The 17,607-nt window shown below is 46.1% G+C and overlaps 1 protein-coding gene across 7 annotated transcripts in view; it reads right to left on the bottom strand.

Moving 5' to 3' along the window:
* LOC138200804 (plakophilin-4-like) overlaps window positions 1-17,607 on the bottom strand; it is an 81,677-nt gene continuing 64,070 nt past the window's right edge. For all 7 annotated transcript variants that reach the window (XM_069153691.1, XM_069153690.1, XM_069153695.1 and 4 more), the window contains 11 exons: window positions 14,533-14,716; window positions 13,544-13,661; window positions 12,651-12,842; window positions 12,221-12,394; window positions 11,808-11,958; window positions 4,909-5,101; window positions 4,391-4,475; window positions 3,968-4,085; window positions 3,722-3,862; window positions 2,842-2,906; window positions 1-1,086 (listed from right to left, as the gene is read on the bottom strand). In XM_069153691.1, the coding sequence (XP_069009792.1) occupies window positions 838-1,086; window positions 2,842-2,906; window positions 3,722-3,862; window positions 3,968-4,085; window positions 4,391-4,475; window positions 4,909-5,101; window positions 11,808-11,958; window positions 12,221-12,394; window positions 12,651-12,842; window positions 13,544-13,661; window positions 14,533-14,716 (1,670 nt within the window). In that variant the 3' untranslated portion in view covers window positions 1-837. The remainder of the gene's footprint in view (window positions 1,087-2,841; window positions 2,907-3,721; window positions 3,863-3,967; window positions 4,086-4,390; window positions 4,476-4,908; window positions 5,102-11,807; window positions 11,959-12,220; window positions 12,395-12,650; window positions 12,843-13,543; window positions 13,662-14,532; window positions 14,717-17,607) is intronic.

The raw sequence follows: 17,607 nt of genomic DNA, 5'->3' as shown, positions 1-17,607 counted from the left end.
TTAAAAAACAAAAACTGACCTTTTTATTATGTTAACATGGTTGTGTTATGATGTCATCTTTGTCCACATATTTATTTGTATATTTATACATCTTTAGAGATTTAACATGGCACAAGTTTGTTTTTTAACCAGTGCTGATGAGTGTAAACCAGGTAACGTGTTGTTCTTTTTTTTTTTCTGTATTTACAATAAAATGAAAGAAATGTACAAGACTCCATGGAATCACACAGCTTCAACATTAAGTACAGATACAATTTGATCCCTCTGTACAATCTACCATCATTAGTTAACTATTTTTGTCCTTTTTTTTTTACAGTTATGAGTTCATGATCAATTTTGGCTTCTGCACATACATCTTCCCCCCATCTTGACTCTTACCGCGGACCCTCGCTCACATGACTCACACCTCTCACCATGCTATCACAGCTAAGAGTTTCATAACGAAAATAAAACTAACATCTAGACAGAACGGGACATGCGTCTCCTCACGGCAGTGTCCGGTTTCGTCCCTCGACAGACCCCCAGCATGATTCCATCTTCCTCTACTAAATGAAAAATAATTTTTAAAAAGACATTCCTTGATTTCCTTCTTTGGCACACATCCCATCTTTCCATCTGCTATCACTCAGTTGAACTCCCCTCCGTACACACACATCCACTTTAAAACAAACACACTTATAAAGCCAAGTTCATGAAAAAGTTTGTTGTTTCCTGTGTGCTTCCCCGGCTCCTCGCCTCCTCGCCTCCTCTGCAGGGTGAAGACGCCCTTCCTTCCATCCCAAACCACAATCAGGGAAGAAGGAGGCTGTTGATTGGAACACGGAGGCTCCTCCAGACTTATACCCAGGAGTCAGGAGAGCCGGGGTACTGCTCTGCCCGGTACGAGGGCCTCCGTGTGCTGGCGTAATAGTCCACGTAGTTGGTGGTGGATTTCAGTCCACGAGGCTGGGAGCTGTAGTCGACTGTCGGAGGAGGGTAGGTGATGACCTCCTCCAAATACGAGTCGTCGTAGCCGTGGGGATGCTGCAGGTACATTCTGTATGTATCGTAGTTCCTCCTGCCCGGCTCGTCTGTATAATACATAGGCTGCAAGGAAAAAGAGGCAGGCAGGCTGTGATCAATCATACCCAAAACACTCATGAAGTCACTGACTCCACGTGTGATCGGCATTTCAGGTTTGAATCCGTCCATTCTCACTGAGACTGAGACAGCAGCTTTATAGTTTCACTACTTTTATATTTTAATGTAAATTTTGCTGATAATACTTCTGCACCTTCATTTAAGTACAATAATTGGAATTGTAATGGAGTATTTTCACATTGTTATACAACTACTTGTACTTACAGGAACATTTAGACCCCACTGTACACCCACACGTCACATCACCCACCAACGTTTTGGGAAATTCATTTATTCGCATTGCGAATGAACTTTAGATGAAGAGATCGATAGCACCCTTCATATCCGTGCAGTAAATCTGACGCTACATCCAGCAGCTATTTAGCTTAGCTTAGCATGAAGATTTGAGATAAAGAAAACAGCTAGCCTGGCAAGGTAATAAAATCCACCTACAAGCACCTTGAAAGCTCACAGGCTGAAAGAGTTATATCTTGTACGTTAAATCAATAGAAAAAAAAAAATCAAGTGTAAATCAACAATATGTGGTTTTATGTATGTTGTGGCTAAACACAGTGTCGCACTGACAATGTCAATCTCCTCATCTAACTCTCTACGAGAGCAAACAGACTATTTTCCAAAATGTTGAACTGCGTCTTTTATAGTGAAGACGTCTTATAACCGCTGTCAAAACACAAAGAAACGTCAAATAATAATACCCCAAACCAATCTTCCACTTGATGGTAATAAAATGTCACAACAATTACTGACATCGCAGCAGTTTCAGCAAAATGCATTTTGTGGTTGGAGTTTTTTCAGCCAGTGAACTAATCAATCAACAGAAAAGAGCTTCGAAGGTAAACGGAGGAATCCAGACGATAGATGGATCTCTGATGGTCTGCAGTAAATAAGGTGATGACTGTCTTCACACATTAACTCGTCTAAACGTGAAGGGATGAAGGACAGAAGAGGAGTCTCTCTGTGCCCCATCTCCTCCTCCTCCTCCTCCTCCTCCTCCTCTCTCTTATCTGAATGGGCACACATGGATGTGTCCGACAGTGACAGGTGCCCGAGACGCGCCCAGACCATCCCAATCCCAGCAGTCACATTCACTCTTGCTCAAACAATAGCTGATGTGCTGGGTTATTCCCACGTCACCATTTATCCGCAGCGGAATATGTGTCAGTCTCTTTGTATTAGTTAAGCGGGGTAGAAGAGCCGCGTGTCCTCGCCAGGTTTTTACAGTGCAGTGGAGGGATCTCAAACGAGGGCCTTGTACAAGCACTATCAAACATTTCCTAGAAGAAACATTGATTTTCAGTGGCGGTATCATATCTGCAGTTTTGTTTTTTGTCTTAAAAACGAGGTCAAGTAAGGATGAAGCAGAGACATCGATTAGTAGAGAAGCAAAGAAAAACTATTGACAATAACCATGCTACTCTTTTAAATTATTGTCTGAGTTATTGTCTGTATGAGTTGCAAACTTATTGTTTTAATAACTAAAACACTGTAGAAAGAAAATGATATAAACTATTCTGCACAAATAAAGCAAGCTCATGTGTAAATTTTGAATTAAATAATCAAAACAACATACACACAACAGTTTAGTCTCATTGGTACCTCTGCACTGTTGAGTCGAGTCAGAGCAGAAATAAAACCAGATGAGAACGCAGAGGCTGTGAAGTATCACCAGACATTTATGCAGAAGTATTACTGTATATTCACCTGTGTTCTTCTGGGCCCCTCTCTTGTGGGTGATGAGTAATAATAAGGAGACAGCTTTCCAGACCCTGCAAAAAAAAATAAAGCGGGCGTTGCTATAAATCATAGAGAAGGACTCAAAAATTCATATTCATAATAGTGAAAAAGTCTGCACATTCCCAAAGGGCAGATGTGGGTATTTTGAGGATTAGAGAGGAGGATCAAGAGGTGCCGTGCTGTGCTGGAGAGGAATCCCTCCCAACAATGGAGTTGGCCACCGCGGTTCTGTTGCTTACACTGACATGGGACGGCTATTTTCTCTGGCACTTTAACAAACCAGCGGAATCCAGTAACTCTATTTCCACTTGCCTATGTAATACGCGGGTTGTTGAGGCTGCAGCTCATTTAGTTTACTCTGCCCCCCCCCCCCCCCCCCCCCCCCCCCCCCCCCCCCCCCCCCCCCACACACACACACACACACACACACACACCACCCAGCGTAGGCTGGCTAGAGAGCTCTTGTCTGGCTGTAGTGTGTCTGGGTACCCACTCACTGCCCCCGTCTGCAAGCTGAGACTTGGGCCCGCTAACAATGGCGCCATTGTGAAGTGTCCACCCCTGGCTGGTCGGTCCACTTTACTGCTGCCCAGGCCGACTACGGTACAAAACCAGCTCTGAAGTGCTCTGAATAAAATTGACTGACTGTTTTAGAGCTGGCAGGCGTTGGTGGAAAGGATAAGAGGGGGCTGTCTGGGCATGGGGAGAAGACCGGCCACGGGATCTGCTCAGAGTGTTATGAGCTATAAAATAGATAACTGAGGCGAAGAGGAGCCGACAGTCTGGTGAACATAGAGGGACAGAATTAGATCCTTAAAGACGGCTGATGTGACTTTCAAATGTGTACCTGTATATTGTTTTTTATGGATACTGTTGTCTCCTTGGGAATTATAAAATTGCATAGTTGACTGTGGTCTCTGATAATCTCTGATAGAGTCTCTATGCTCTTTGATGCCCAACATCGCAGGAGATGACGTGGCACTGGCAGCTGCAAAAGAGAGAAACACATTTCAACAATCAATTCCAGAGGTTTTCCTGGTTGACCGGCCGTGTCTATTTTCATCCGGCGGGGTCTGTAGTTAACTGAACCCACCGGGGTGGTTGACCGGAGACATCTGAAGGGTGCTGGTGGGTAGGGTGGGCTGGGACTTGAACCGGTCCCGTTCCAGTGTTGACACTGGAGTGAGGAAATGGTTCTGGTTCCATCCGTCCTGGTGGGGCAGCACAGAGAGCAAAAAGTGGCGGTTTGAATGACTCTAAGGGAGCCGGATGTAAAATGCATCTGTGGTATTAGTTTTGGTCCGGAGTGAGCAGTCTTGTTAAAAGGTACAGTTGTCAATCTTTTAACCTTCCTCATTTTTAACATTCCACACACATAATAATATTAAATAAAAGTTTACAGTTTTACAGTCTCTCTTTCAGTTATTGCCTCTCCTTTGATTAAAAACACATTATTCATTGTGCACAGACATCAGACTCGACTGTACAATAATAAGCCATTATCAATAATCCTTACTTTTTTATAGATGGTTCTCAGATCCCTGTACTGCCACAGGGTGTTCAGCACCTGAGCAGCTGCTTTAACCACCTTCATAGAGTACCTGGAAAAGACATATGTATATGTATTTGTGAGTGTTCCTGAATCCCTTTAACCTGATTTTAAACTCCAGTGTAAATATTGCAGCACACTGTGATTGATGGAAGAGTGTGTTTTATAACCTGGAACATTACTGAATATATAGCAGGCTAGAAATAGCTGCTGTACCATTATTCCACCGGGACGTAAAACCTCAATGCAGGCAGACCACCTTCCCTGAGGCTACCGCTTCTCCTTCAAGCATTTAAACCTTTGTGTGTGTGTGTGTGTGTGTGTGTGTGTGTGTGTGTGTGTGTGTGTGTGTGTGTGTGTGTGTGTGTGTGTGTGTGTGTGTGTGTGTGTGTGTGTGTGTGTGTTGATCTGAGCGTGTGTGCAGGTTACAGTCAGGTGTGTCTCCTTGTGCGGTGTTCAGATAAATCCGTAGTGCTGTAGCACACCTGTCTCCTCTGCCCTTGGTGATGTTGACCAGCTTCTCGATGCCGCCCGTGTCGGCCAAGGCCTTGGCGTTCTCCATGTTTTTGCTGGTGACCTCGTGCAGAGTGCAACAGATGGCTGCGACGGTCTCGTCCGACAGCAGGCTGGTGTTTCCTCCGGGGAGACGGTTGACCAGGTCTCTCATCGCGTACTTCCCTGGAGGGAGGAGAGACGTACAGTTAAAACATCATGACATACTGTATGCCAGGTTTGTGGGCAGGAGCTTATGTGCAGAGAAAAGTGGATAGTTTGGTGCATTTTTTTTTACACGTTACATAATGTATAAATAAATATCTTCCACAGTGACCTAAACTACATTACGTAGTTTCTATATTGGGAATGAGACATTAATTTAGCTTCGCCTGCAGTGTGGGAGGAAGTTTTCCTAAATTACTTTGCATTATCACTGCAAGGGCGTTGGAGAGAATGTTGGAGAGAGTGTTGGAGAGTGTGTTGGAGAGTGTTGGAGAGTGTTGGAGAGAGTGTTGGAGAGTGTTGGAGAGAGTGTTGGAGAGTGTGTTGGAGAGAGTGTTGGAGAGAGTGTTGGAGAGAGTGTTGGAGAGAGTGTTGGAGAGTGTGTTGGAGAGTGTTGGAGAGAGTGTTGGAGAGTGTTGGAGAAAGTGTTGGAGAGAGTGTTGGAGAGAGTGTTGGAGAGTGTTGGAGAGAGTGTTGGAGAGAGTGTTGGAGAGTGTTGGAGAGAGTGTTGGAGAGTGTTGGAGAGAGTGTTGGAGAGAGTGTTGGAGAGAGTGTTGGAGAGAGTGTTGGAGAGTGTTGGAGAGTGTTGGAGAGAGTGTTGGAGAGTGTTGGAGAGAGTGTTGGAGAGAGTGTTGGAGAGTGTGTTGGAGAGTGTGTTGGAGAGTGTTGGAGAGAGTGTTGGAGAGTGTTGGAGAGAGTGTTGGAGAGTGTTGGAGAGTGTTGGAGAGTGTTGGAGAGTGTTGGAGAGAGTGTTGGAGAGTGTTGGAGAGAGTGTTGGAGAGTGTTGGAGAGTGTTGGAGAGAGTGTTGGAGAGTGTTGGAGAGAGTGTTGGAGAGAGTGTTGGAGAGTGTTGGAGAGAGTATTGGAGAGAGTGTTGGAGAGTGTTGGAGAGAGTGTTGGAGAGTGTTGGAGAGTGTTGGAGAGAGTGTTGGAGAGTGTTGGAGAGAGTGTTGGAGAGAGTGTTGGAGAGTGTTGGAGAGAGTGTTGGAGAGTGTTGGAGAGTGTTGGAGAGAGTGTTGGAGAGAGTGTTGGAGAGAGTGTTGGAGAGTGTTGGAGAGTGTTGGAGAGTGTTGGAGAGAGTGTTGGAGAGAGTGTTGGAGAGTGTTGGAGAGAGTGTTGGAGAGAGTGTTGGAGAGTGTTGGAGAGTGTTGGAGAGAGTGTTGGAGAGAGTGTTGGAGAGTGTTGGAGAGAGTGTTGGAGAGAGTGTTGGAGAGAGTGTTGGAGAGTGTTGGAGAGAGTGTTGGAGAGAGTGTTGGAGAGAGTGTTGGAGAGAGTGTTGGAGAGTGTTGGAGAGAGTGTTGGAGAGTGTTGGAGAGAGTGTTGGAGAGAGTGTTGGAGAGTGTTGGAGAGTGTTGGAGAGAGTGTTGGAGAGTGTTGGAGAGTGTTGGAGAGTGTTGGAGAGAGTGTTGGAGAGTGTTGGAGAGAGTGTTGGAGAGTGTTGGAGAGTGTTGGAGAGAGTGTTGGAGAGTGTTGGAGAGAGTGTTGGAGAGAGTGTTGGAGAGAGTGTTGGAGAGTGTTGGAGAGAGTATTGGAGAGAGTGTTGGAGAGTGTTGGAGAGAGTGTTGGAGAGTGTTGGAGAGAGTGTTGGAGAGTGTTGGAGAGAGTGTTGGAGAGTGTTGGAGAGAGTGTTGGAGAGTGTTGGAGAGAGTGTTGGAGAGAGTGTTGGAGAGTGTTGGAGAGTGTTGGAGAGTGTTGGAGAGAGTGTTGGAGAGAGTGTTGGAGAGTGTTGGAGAGAGTGTTGGAGAGAGTGTTGGAGAGAGTGTTGGAGAGTGTTGGAGAGAGTGTTGGAGAGAGTGTTGGAGAGAGTGTTGGAGAGAGTGTTGGAGAGAGTGTTGGGGAGTGTTGGAGAGAGTGTTGGAGAGTGTTGGAGAGAGTGTTGGAGAGTGTTGGAGAGAGTGTTGGAGTGTGTGTTGGAGAGTGTTGGAGAGAGTGTTGGAGAGTGTTGGAGAGTGTTGGAGAGTGTTGGAGAGTGTGTTGGAGAGTGTTGGAGAGTGTTGGAGAGAGTGTTGGAGAGAGTGTTGGAGAGTGTTGGAGAGTGTTGGAGAGAGTGTTGGAGAGAGTGTTGGAGAGTGTTGGAGAGAGTGTTGGAGAGAGTGTTGGAGAGTGTTGGAGAGAGTGTTGGAGAGAGTGTTGGAGAGTGTTGGAGAGTGTGTTGGAGAGTGTTGGAGAGTGTTGGAGAGAGTGTTGGAGAGAGTGTTGGAGAGAGTGTTGGAGAGTGTTGGAGAGAGTGTTGGAGAGTGTTGGAGAGAGTGTTGGAGAGTGTTGGAGAGTGTTGGAGAGAGTGTTGGAGAGTGTTGGAGAGAGTGTTGGAGAGAGTGTTGGAGAGAGTGTTGGAGAGTGTTGGAGAGAGTATTGGAGAGAGTGTTGGAGAGTGTTGGAGAGAGTGTTGGAGAGTGTTGGAGAGAGTGTTGGAGAGTGTTGGAGAGAGTGTTGGAGAGTGTTGGAGAGAGTGTTGGAGAGTGTTGGAGAGAGTGTTGGAGAGAGTGTTGGAGAGTGTTGGAGAGTGTTGGAGAGTGTTGGAGAGAGTGTTGGAGAGAGTGTTGGAGAGTGTTGGAGAGAGTGTTGGAGAGAGTGTTGGAGAGAGTGTTGGAGAGTGTTGGAGAGAGTGTTGGAGAGAGTGTTGGAGAGAGTGTTGGAGAGAGTGTTGGAGAGAGTGTTGGGGAGTGTTGGAGAGAGTGTTGGAGAGTGTTGGAGAGAGTGTTGGAGAGTGTTGGAGAGAGTGTTGGAGTGTGTGTTGGAGAGTGTTGGAGAGAGTGTTGGAGAGTGTTGGAGAGTGTTGGAGAGTGTTGGAGAGTGTGTTGGAGAGTGTTGGAGAGTGTTGGAGAGAGTGTTGGAGAGAGTGTTGGAGAGTGTTGGAGAGTGTTGGAGAGAGTGTTGGAGAGAGTGTTGGAGAGTGTTGGAGAGAGTGTTGGAGAGAGTGTTGGAGAGTGTTGGAGAGAGTGTTGGAGAGAGTGTTGGAGAGTGTTGGAGAGTGTGTTGGAGAGTGTTGGAGAGTGTTGGAGAGAGTGTTGGAGAGAGTGTTGGAGAGAGTGTTGGAGAGTGTTGGAGAGTGTTGGAGAGAGTGTTGGAGAGAGTGTTGGAGAGTGTTGGAGAGTGTGTTGGAGAGAGTGTTGGAGAGTGTTGGAGAGTGTTGGAGAGAGTGTTGGAGAGTGTTGGAGAGTGTGTTGGAGAGTGTTGGAGAGAGTGTTGGAGAGTGTTGGAGTGTGTTGGAGAGTGTGTTGGAGAGAGTGTTGGAGAGTGTTGGAGAGTGTGTTGGAGAGAGTGTTGGAGAGTGTTGGAGAGAGTGTTGGAGAGTGTGTTGGAGAGTGTTGGAGAAAGTGTTGGAGAGAGTGTTGGAGAGTGTGTTGGAGAGAGTGTTGGAGAGTGTTGGAGAGAGTGTTGGAGAGAGTGTTGGAGAGTGTTGGAGAGAGTGTTGGAGAGTGTTGGAGAGTGTTGGAGAGAGTGTTGGAGAGTGTTGGAGAGAGTGTTGGAGAGTGTTGGAGAGTGTTGGGGAGAGTGTTGGAGAGTGTTGGAGAGAGTGCTGGAGAGTGTTGGAGAGAGTGTTGGAGAGTGTGTTGGAGAGTGTTGGAGAGTGTTGGAGAGTGTTGGAGAGAGTGTTGGAGAGAGTGTTGGAGAGAGTGTTGGAGAGAGTGTTGGAGAGTGTTGGAGAGAGTATTGGAGAGAGTGTTGGAGAGTGTTGGAGAGAGTGTTGGAGAGTGTTGGAGAGAGTGTTGGAGAGTGTTGGAGAGAGTGTTGGAGAGTGTTGGAGAGAGTGTTGGAGAGTGTTGGAGAGAGTGTTGGAGAGAGTGTTGGAGAGTGTTGGAGAGTGTTGGAGAGTGTTGGAGAGAGTGTTGGAGAGAGTGTTGGAGAGTGTTGGAGAGAGTGTTGGAGAGAGTGTTGGAGAGAGTGTTGGAGAGTGTTGGAGAGAGTGTTGGAGAGAGTGTTGGAGAGAGTGTTGGAGAGAGTGTTGGAGAGAGTGTTGGGGAGTGTTGGAGAGAGTGTTGGAGAGTGTTGGAGAGAGTGTTGGAGAGTGTTGGAGAGAGTGTTGGAGTGTGTGTTGGAGAGTGTTGGAGAGAGTGTTGGAGAGTGTTGGAGAGTGTTGGAGAGTGTTGGAGAGTGTGTTGGAGAGTGTTGGAGAGTGTTGGAGAGAGTGTTGGAGAGAGTGTTGGAGAGTGTTGGAGAGTGTTGGAGAGAGTGTTGGAGAGAGTGTTGGAGAGTGTTGGAGAGAGTGTTGGAGAGAGTGTTGGAGAGTGTTGGAGAGAGTGTTGGAGAGAGTGTTGGAGAGTGTTGGAGAGTGTGTTGGAGAGTGTTGGAGAGTGTTGGAGAGAGTGTTGGAGAGAGTGTTGGAGAGAGTGTTGGAGAGTGTTGGAGAGTGTTGGAGAGAGTGTTGGAGAGAGTGTTGGAGAGTGTTGGAGAGTGTGTTGGAGAGAGTGTTGGAGAGTGTTGGAGAGTGTTGGAGAGAGTGTTGGAGAGTGTTGGAGAGTGTGTTGGAGAGTGTTGGAGAGAGTGTTGGAGAGTGTTGGAGTGTGTTGGAGAGTGTGTTGGAGAGAGTGTTGGAGAGTGTTGGAGAGTGTGTTGGAGAGAGTGTTGGAGAGTGTTGGAGAGAGTGTTGGAGAGTGTGTTGGAGAGTGTTGGAGAAAGTGTTGGAGAGAGTGTTGGAGAGTGTGTTGGAGAGAGTGTTGGAGAGTGTTGGAGAGAGTGTTGGAGAGAGTGTTGGAGAGTGTTGGAGAGAGTGTTGGAGAGTGTTGGAGAGTGTTGGAGAGAGTGTTGGAGAGTGTTGGAGAGAGTGTTGGAGAGTGTTGGAGAGTGTTGGGGAGAGTGTTGGAGAGTGTTGGAGAGAGTGCTGGAGAGTGTTGGAGAGAGTGTTGGAGAGTGTTGGAGAGTGTTGGAGAGTGTTGGAGAGTGTGTTGGAGAGTGTTGGAGAGTGTTGGAGAGTGTTGGAGAGAGTGTTGGAGAGTGTTGGAGAGTGTTGGAGAGTGTTGGAGAGAGTGTTGGAGAGTGTTGGAGAGTGTTGGAGAGAGTGTTGGAGAGAGTGTTGGAGAGTGTGTTGGAGAGAGTGTTGGAGAGTGTTGGAGAGAGTGTTGGAGAGAGTGTTGGAGAGTGTGTTGGAGAGTGTGTTGGAGAGAGTGTTGGAGAGTGTTGGAGAGAGTGTTGGAGAGAGTGTTGGAGAGTGTTGGAGAGTGTTGGAGAGTGTTGGAGAGAGTGTTGGAGAGTGTTGGAGAGAGTGTTGGAGAGTGTTGGAGAGAGTGTTGGAGAGTGTTGGAGAGTGTTGGAGAGAGTGTTGGAGAGTGTTGGAGAGTGTTGGAGAGAGTGTTGGAGAGAGTGTTGGAGAGAGTGTTGGAGAGTGTTGGAGAGTGTTGGAGAGAGTGTTGGAGAGTGTTGGAGAGAGTGTTGGAGAGAGTGTTGGAGAGTGTTGGAGAGTGTTGGAGAGAGTGTTGGAGAGTGTTGGAGAGTGTGTTGGAGAGTGTTGGAGAGTGTTGGAGAGAGTGTTGGAGAGTGTTGGAGAGAGTGTTGGAGAGTGTTGGAGAGAGTGTTGGAGAGTGTTGGAGAGTGTGTTGGAGAGTGTTGGAGAGTGTTGGAGAGTGTTGGAGAGAGTGTTGGAGAGAGTGTTGGAGAGAGTGTTGGAGAGTGTTGGAGAGTGTTGGAGAGAGTGTTGGAGAGTGTGTTGGAGAGTGTTGGAGAGTGTTGGAGAGAGTGTTGGAGAGAGTGTTGGAGAGAGTGTTGGAGAGAGTGTTGGAGAGTGTTGGAGAGAGTGTTGGAGAGAGTGTTGGAGAGAGTGTTGGAGAGTGTTGGAGAGTGTTGGAGAGTGTGTTGGAGAGTGTTGGAGAGAGTGTTGGAGAGAGTGTTGGAGAGAGTGTTGGAGAGAGTGTTGGAGAGTGTTGGAGAGTGTTGGAGAGTGTGTTGGAGAGTGTTGGAGAGTGTTGGAGAGAGTGCATCCTGGGAAAGGATTGTTTCCCATATCAGTCCTGCAGCACAGCAGCCCGGCTGAAGGACCTACACACACACACACACACACACACACACACACACACACACACACACACACACACACACACACACACACACACACACTAAAACACCTTAAAGCAGGCCCCCCCTTTTGCTGGAACTGTAACTCCTCATTAATTCCACACAGAGTGCAAATAAGAAATAGTTTTTTCATGAAATGAGACTTTCATGAAACAAAAGGCTGGCGGGGGATGAAATGAAAAATAACAACTACTGTTACTGCAGCTATGAAAAGACAGATTTTTTTTAACAGTTTAACAATGATCATGTTGTCAGTGTTCATACAATGCAAATCCTGGGACTGTTTGGGATTCAATATGTTGATTACACACATTAATATGCAGTGTTATGTATTCTATTGGGTATTAGTATATAAAATTAGACATATATGTTATTCCACCAATTTCCCAAAGGTCTTTTTATAACCTCGAAGTTACATAATAATTTTTTTCATATAAACACATTATGTAGATGTTTTATACTGTGTTTGTGTGTGTTGCCAGGTTGTAAACCCATTAACAACATGACTTCTGCCTTACTACTACATGAGCAGAGCTACACTATTAAACAGGACAAAGCCAATAATAACAGCACTAGGAATGTTTGTGTATAATGTTATTCAGCTCAACAGAGCCATTACAGTCTAAAATATACATTTTGTGACAGTGTGCCTCCTGACCTATGAGTTCCTTGTTCCTGACATCCAGCGCCATGTTTCTCAGAGCAGTAGCAACCGAACACACCACCCTGTCGTTATCCATCCGCAGCAGCTCCACGAGGATGGGCAGTCCTTTCTCCTTACGCACTGCTGCACGGATGTATGCTGCAAACTGTACACACAGAAGGCATTAAAACTTCAGGTGGACCTCGACGCCACAGGAAAATGGATGATCTTGAGGCGCACGATTTCGCCCGTGTGATTCCAAGTGTAAAACCGCCATCAGCCCTGACTGACGCAGAGGAAGTGAGCTGTTAAACCCTCTTTTAACCAGTTGAATGGATGCTTTGTCTCAGAGGTATCACGTTTAACACAATGTATAAAAACAGAAGAGAATGAGTGTGTATGTGTGCATGTTAATGCTGGTACTGTACCTTCCAGTTGCCAGCTGACAGGTTCTGAAGGGACCCAGCAGCGCCCTCCAGAGTGGCAGGATTTGAGCTCTCAGCCAGGAGTGTTAAGTAAGGCTTCACCACCGAAGGGTGCCACAGCATCTCCGCCCCTTTGGGAGACTTGGAGAAGCCGGGGATGGGCCCCACACCGTCCCACTGAACAAAGAACCACAGTGTTTCATCAGGCTGTGGACGGGCTGGAGTTTTTGGAGCTTCATGGAAATGTGACTTTACGTTATCATGTAGCACAAATAGGCTGCGTGGTTTTCTTTACGTTGTCTTACAAAATATTCGTCTTACACAACTTTCTTTAAAGTAGAAAAAACCCCACTGTGGTTCCAATATGTTGGATAAATATGGATAATGCCAACATTTTGCAAAATGAAATACTCTGTTTAAACAGCACACTCACTGTGTCTTCCTGCAAGCTGTTCTTTTTCTTCTTTTTCTTTCTGCCCCAGCAGCTGGAGTCCACCTCTTTACTGGGCGAGTCGCTGCCCAGTAAGCCGTCCAGCTCCTGCTCCCCTATCATTCGGGATGGCGTCATCTCCAGCTCCAGACGATATGACAGGTTCCTTAGAGTGCAAATACAATTCTCCACAATCTGGCAGGCACAAGAAGAAAACGGGGGTTTGGGTGGGTAGTTATAGCAGCAGCTTTCTAAATCACCATGACAAAAGATTTAACACAATATACTCAGTATGCTACAGTACCAGTGTGTGGGACACAGGTTTTTTTATTGGCTGAGTTACCATCATACGAATTTGATATGGGACATTAGAAAAAAAAAAAAAAAACTGGCCCAGAGCAAATTGATTTAATTCTACGCTGTTTGAGTTTTGTAAAGGCTTTCCTCTGAGAACGTCTATGAGCATATATGTTTGACAAAATTAAGGGCTCTAGTTCTCAGGAGAGACAATCTCCACATTAAAAATGATACACTCGACGTTTTATGGCTTTTAAAATGCACAGATTAAAGTCTGGGAGATTTCATTTGAACTGCTATCATACGAAAATGTTAATACAGCATACATCAAGTCAGAGAGCTGGTCCACCGGATTCTGAATGTCACAGCTGATGTGCACGTATGAGTTGTGTTTGGATGACAAAGCACATGAAACTGTCTCCGGCTGCTGTGACGGTCGTTTAGGTACGAGCGGCAAAATGATTCAAACAAACAGGGTGAGCAGGATTTTTTCCGCCGGAGCCTCTTATCATGTGGCTGCATGCTCTCCTCTTGGCTAAGTGTGTGTGTGTGTGTGTGTGTGTGTGTGTGTGTGTGTGTGTGTGTGTGTGTGTGTGTACCTTGCTGTCGAAGTCAGAGGTGTTTACACAGGCTTTGATGACGTAGAGCAGCGAGTCAACCAGGCCCTCACAGGTGCGCATCTGTTTTCTGGCCTCCTCACCAGCTGAGCTCAGATTCCTTTTAAAAAAAAACACGCGCACACGCACACACACACACACACACACACACACACACACACACACACACACACACACACACACACACGCACACACGCACACACACACACACAAATTAGGCATCAATTTTGGGGCTTTGCACAACAAACAAATGAGCATACACAAACACACAAAATGACAGCTGTGTGTTTCCGAACTAAGAGTGTAATGTGTCTTTCGCCATCCCCATCCATAAAGTATGAGGTGTGTGTGTGTGTGTGTGTGTGTGGTCTGACTGAAGTAATTACAGTACTTTGCAGAGTAAATAAGGAACTAACAAGCAAACCCACGCATGTTTGCATGCAAAGAGATATATACACACACACACACACACACACACAGTTCAACTAGCTGTCACCAATTAAAGGCTGCACACCCCACAATGTCTTCAAAGGCAGAAGCCCCAGGGGGGAAACTGGGATTATTACATCATCTTTGACTCTAATAGTCTGTGAAATGACGGTGGCGTTGAAACAGAGACAAGCAGGTCATAATTCTGGCTTTTTGAATAAAATGTGTCCCGTCAATTACAGGATTTATTGTAATGTTTCTTTTGATGTTGTATATTAAAGCCCTTATTTATGACAACCAGCGCATCATCATGACACTGTTGGTCGTGTAAATGTGATTCTTCATTGTCTCTGCAACTGACTGTTTGAAGTTTCTTTGTGTTTGTGTCTGTGGTGGGTCAGGTTTGTGTTATTCTTCAAAGACAACATTAACATAGCTATTTCCAGAGGAGAAATGTTATGAGCTCATCCCCCTCTACATGTAACAGCAGCAGATGTCCACAGTGGGGTGCTAGTGCCAAGTGTGATCATCAGGTGGTTTACCTCAGACAGCCCGTGGTGTTCCTCAGCACCAGGGACGAGTGAAACTTCAACTTGTGGTCGTCGTCAAAGGTGGAGCTGCTCCATCCGGAGTGAGGGATGATCACAGTGTTGGTCAGCGTTGTTAAGGCGTCCCGGATGATTGTCATCTTGACGGCGTCACACGACGAGAGGTTCCACAGCACCCCTGAGGGCAGACAACCACATGCAAACACAAGCATTGAGACTCACGGCATGCAAACCTCCGGTTATGTCAGCTGTCACGGGCAGTTAGGGTAACTCAGCAGAGGAAAAGACAACAACTTGGGCTTTTAATAGTTCGGCATGTGTGAATGTGTCCACAAACAAGCAGACAAAGACACGCACACAACGATCAGAAGTGAAACTACTCCTCCTCAGAAATGAAACCATGGCTCTGGCATTAAGGCATCAGACATTCACATCAAATTTCATCTCGCAAGAACATCCTCGGGGCAGAGATTATTTGCTTGAAATGAAAAATAAAGGAAAAAAGGATGGGGCAGGGAGATCCATATGGCAGCGGCTCAGTCATTTCAAATGAAGTATAAATAATGTAAAGTCTTTAGAAATTATGCCATCATCTCACTCAATTCAAATATACTTTCGGTAACCACTGCGCAGTCCTGGCAAGCCTTTGATGCTACATCTGTCAAGGATTATCCAGCATGTAACATGTTCTTCTAATTACATGGCTCTTGCTGCTAGGCTTATACTAAAGCACAGACTGACGACTGCAGGGCATTGGTATAACCTTGCAGGAGGCTAATGCTTCACAAGCTGGAATCTGCTGGAAATACTCTGGACTAAATACATAGCTTATGCTCAAAACGCTGCCACAGAAGCTTCAGGGTGCCTGTGCAGTATGTGTGTTCGAGGTCTAAGTGCTCTGTGACTCGTGTATAATGTTTGCATCCAGTTTTTGCTGTTTGTTTTTGCTCTTGCTCACCTTGGGTTTGTAAATGCAGAACACAGTACATGACCTACAGAGCAGGGTCATGCTAATACACTGAACTCTGTCTGTTTGCATATGTATTTCATACACAAGGACATCTTTATGGGAGGGGTCAAAAATAATGACAAGCTTTGCTGAATTCTTCTCTCTCGGCCTCACTGTGTATTTTCTCTCAGCATGCTGCTCCCTCTCGCTCTAATTGAAGCATTGGAGATGATAATAGTGTGTAATGTGGCCCAGGAGCCCAATTCAGACACACCGCTGCCAAGAAACTGTACACAGATATACTGTATGTCTGCCACTGCCAGTCATTTAATCAGCTATTTCACTTACCATTAGCCTTATTAACACTACATCAAAGTGCTTTAAAAACCCATTTAAATCCTAAAATAAAATATATTACTTCATTTTTGTTTTCAAAATATCAGGGCAAGGATGAAATTCATGTGATGCTTGACTCTCAAAAGTTAACATGCAGTCTGTGCTTCTTATTCCATTCTGCCAGCAGTGTTTGTGCGTCTGCATGCCAAAACCTGAGCATCAGGTGGTCTTGTGTCTCTTCTTTACTTCAGTCAGTAGGATAAGATTTAATCAAACTGCTGCTCATATGCTGTTTGTGCAAGAACGATTAGGTCTGTGTTTGTGTTCCTCACGGGACGAACAGGGATTGCTCTAAAATACGACCACTAATGCAGCGATAAAACCCTCAAGCCCGCTAACCAACTTCCCCAGTTCATTCAGCTCCACGACCCACTCCATCCACAGCCCTTCCACACATCCACTCTGATGTCAATTTGTCGAAATGAATGTTCGCTGCAGGATTTCAGACGCGTCCTGTGGAGGCGGCGTGCCGAAGAAATCAGCGGGAGAATTTACTGAGGTGTGACTGACAACACTGTCAGTGGTGCAACACCAGCAGCAATACCCATAAGTCATATCTGACAGACAGATGGAGCCGGCCGGTGTGTGTGTGTGTGTGTGTGTGTGTGTGTGTGTGTGTGTGTGTGTGTGTGTGTGTGTGTGTGTGTGTGTGTGTGTGTGTGTGTGTGTGTGTGTGTGTGTGTGTGTGTGTGTGTGTGTGTGTGAAGACATCCTAAACCTTGTTCCCTGCTCTGTGGCTTGTTCTCTGGTGCCTCGGCCTGTCTTTGAAACACTGACCCAGGGTAAACACTGCTGCGACACCAGGACCAGTAATCCATCCAGAGAGCACGAGAGGGGCTCAGTAGAGATCAAGAAAAAGAAAGAAGAAACAAAGCTGTTTAGAAAGTGTCCAACAGCTGCTAAAGCACTAATATCTGAACTCTGCTTTTACATAGAGGCTGCATGTCAAAAAAGGTCACTGATGAGGAACTGGCTGGTGGTTGCATTTGTGCGACTTTTGTCCAAGAGTCCCAACTTAGTGGCGAGTTTGGACTCATTGAGTGTGTATGGCTGACTGTTACCCAGTGAGTTTGAATGGCTGACTGTTACCCAGTGAGTTTGAATGGCTGACTGTTACCCAGTGAGTTTGAATGGTTGACTGTTACCCAGTGAGTTTGAATGGCTGACTGTTACCCAGTGAGTTTGAATGGTTGACTGTTACCCAGTGAGTTTGAATGGCTGACTGTTACCCAGTGAGTGTGTATGGTTGACTGTTACCCAGTGAGTTTGAATGGCTGACTGTTACCCAGTGAGTTTGAATGGCTGACTGTTACCCAGTGAGTTTGAATGGTTGACTGTTACCCAGTGAGTTTGTATGGCTGACTGTTACCCAGTGAGTTTGAATGGCTGACTGTTACCCAGTGAGTTTGAATGGCTGACTGTTACCCAGTGAGTGTGTATGGCTGACTGTTACCCAGTGAGTTTGAATGGCTGACTGTTACCCAGTGAGTTTGAATGGCTGACTGTTACCCAGTGAGTTTGAATGGCTGACTGTTACCCAGTGAGTTTGAATGGCTGACTGTTACCCAGTGAGTTTGTATGGTTGACTGTTACCCAGTGAGTTTGAATGGTTGACTGTTACCCAGTGAGTTTGAATGGCTGACTGTTACCCAGTGAGTTTGTATGGTTGACTGTTACCCAGTGAGTTTGAATGGCTGACTGTTACCCAGTGAGTTTGTATGGTT

The sequence above is a fragment of the Embiotoca jacksoni genome, unplaced genomic scaffold (assembly GCF_022577435.1).
Source record: "Embiotoca jacksoni isolate LCO1_2020_lvr unplaced genomic scaffold, fEmbJac1.0.p SCAF_2, whole genome shotgun sequence".
Taxonomy (NCBI): Eukaryota; Metazoa; Chordata; class Actinopteri; family Embiotocidae; genus Embiotoca; species Embiotoca jacksoni.
The sequence above is the reverse complement of the archived record's forward strand: the minus strand, read 5'-3'. Positions and strand labels throughout refer to the sequence as shown.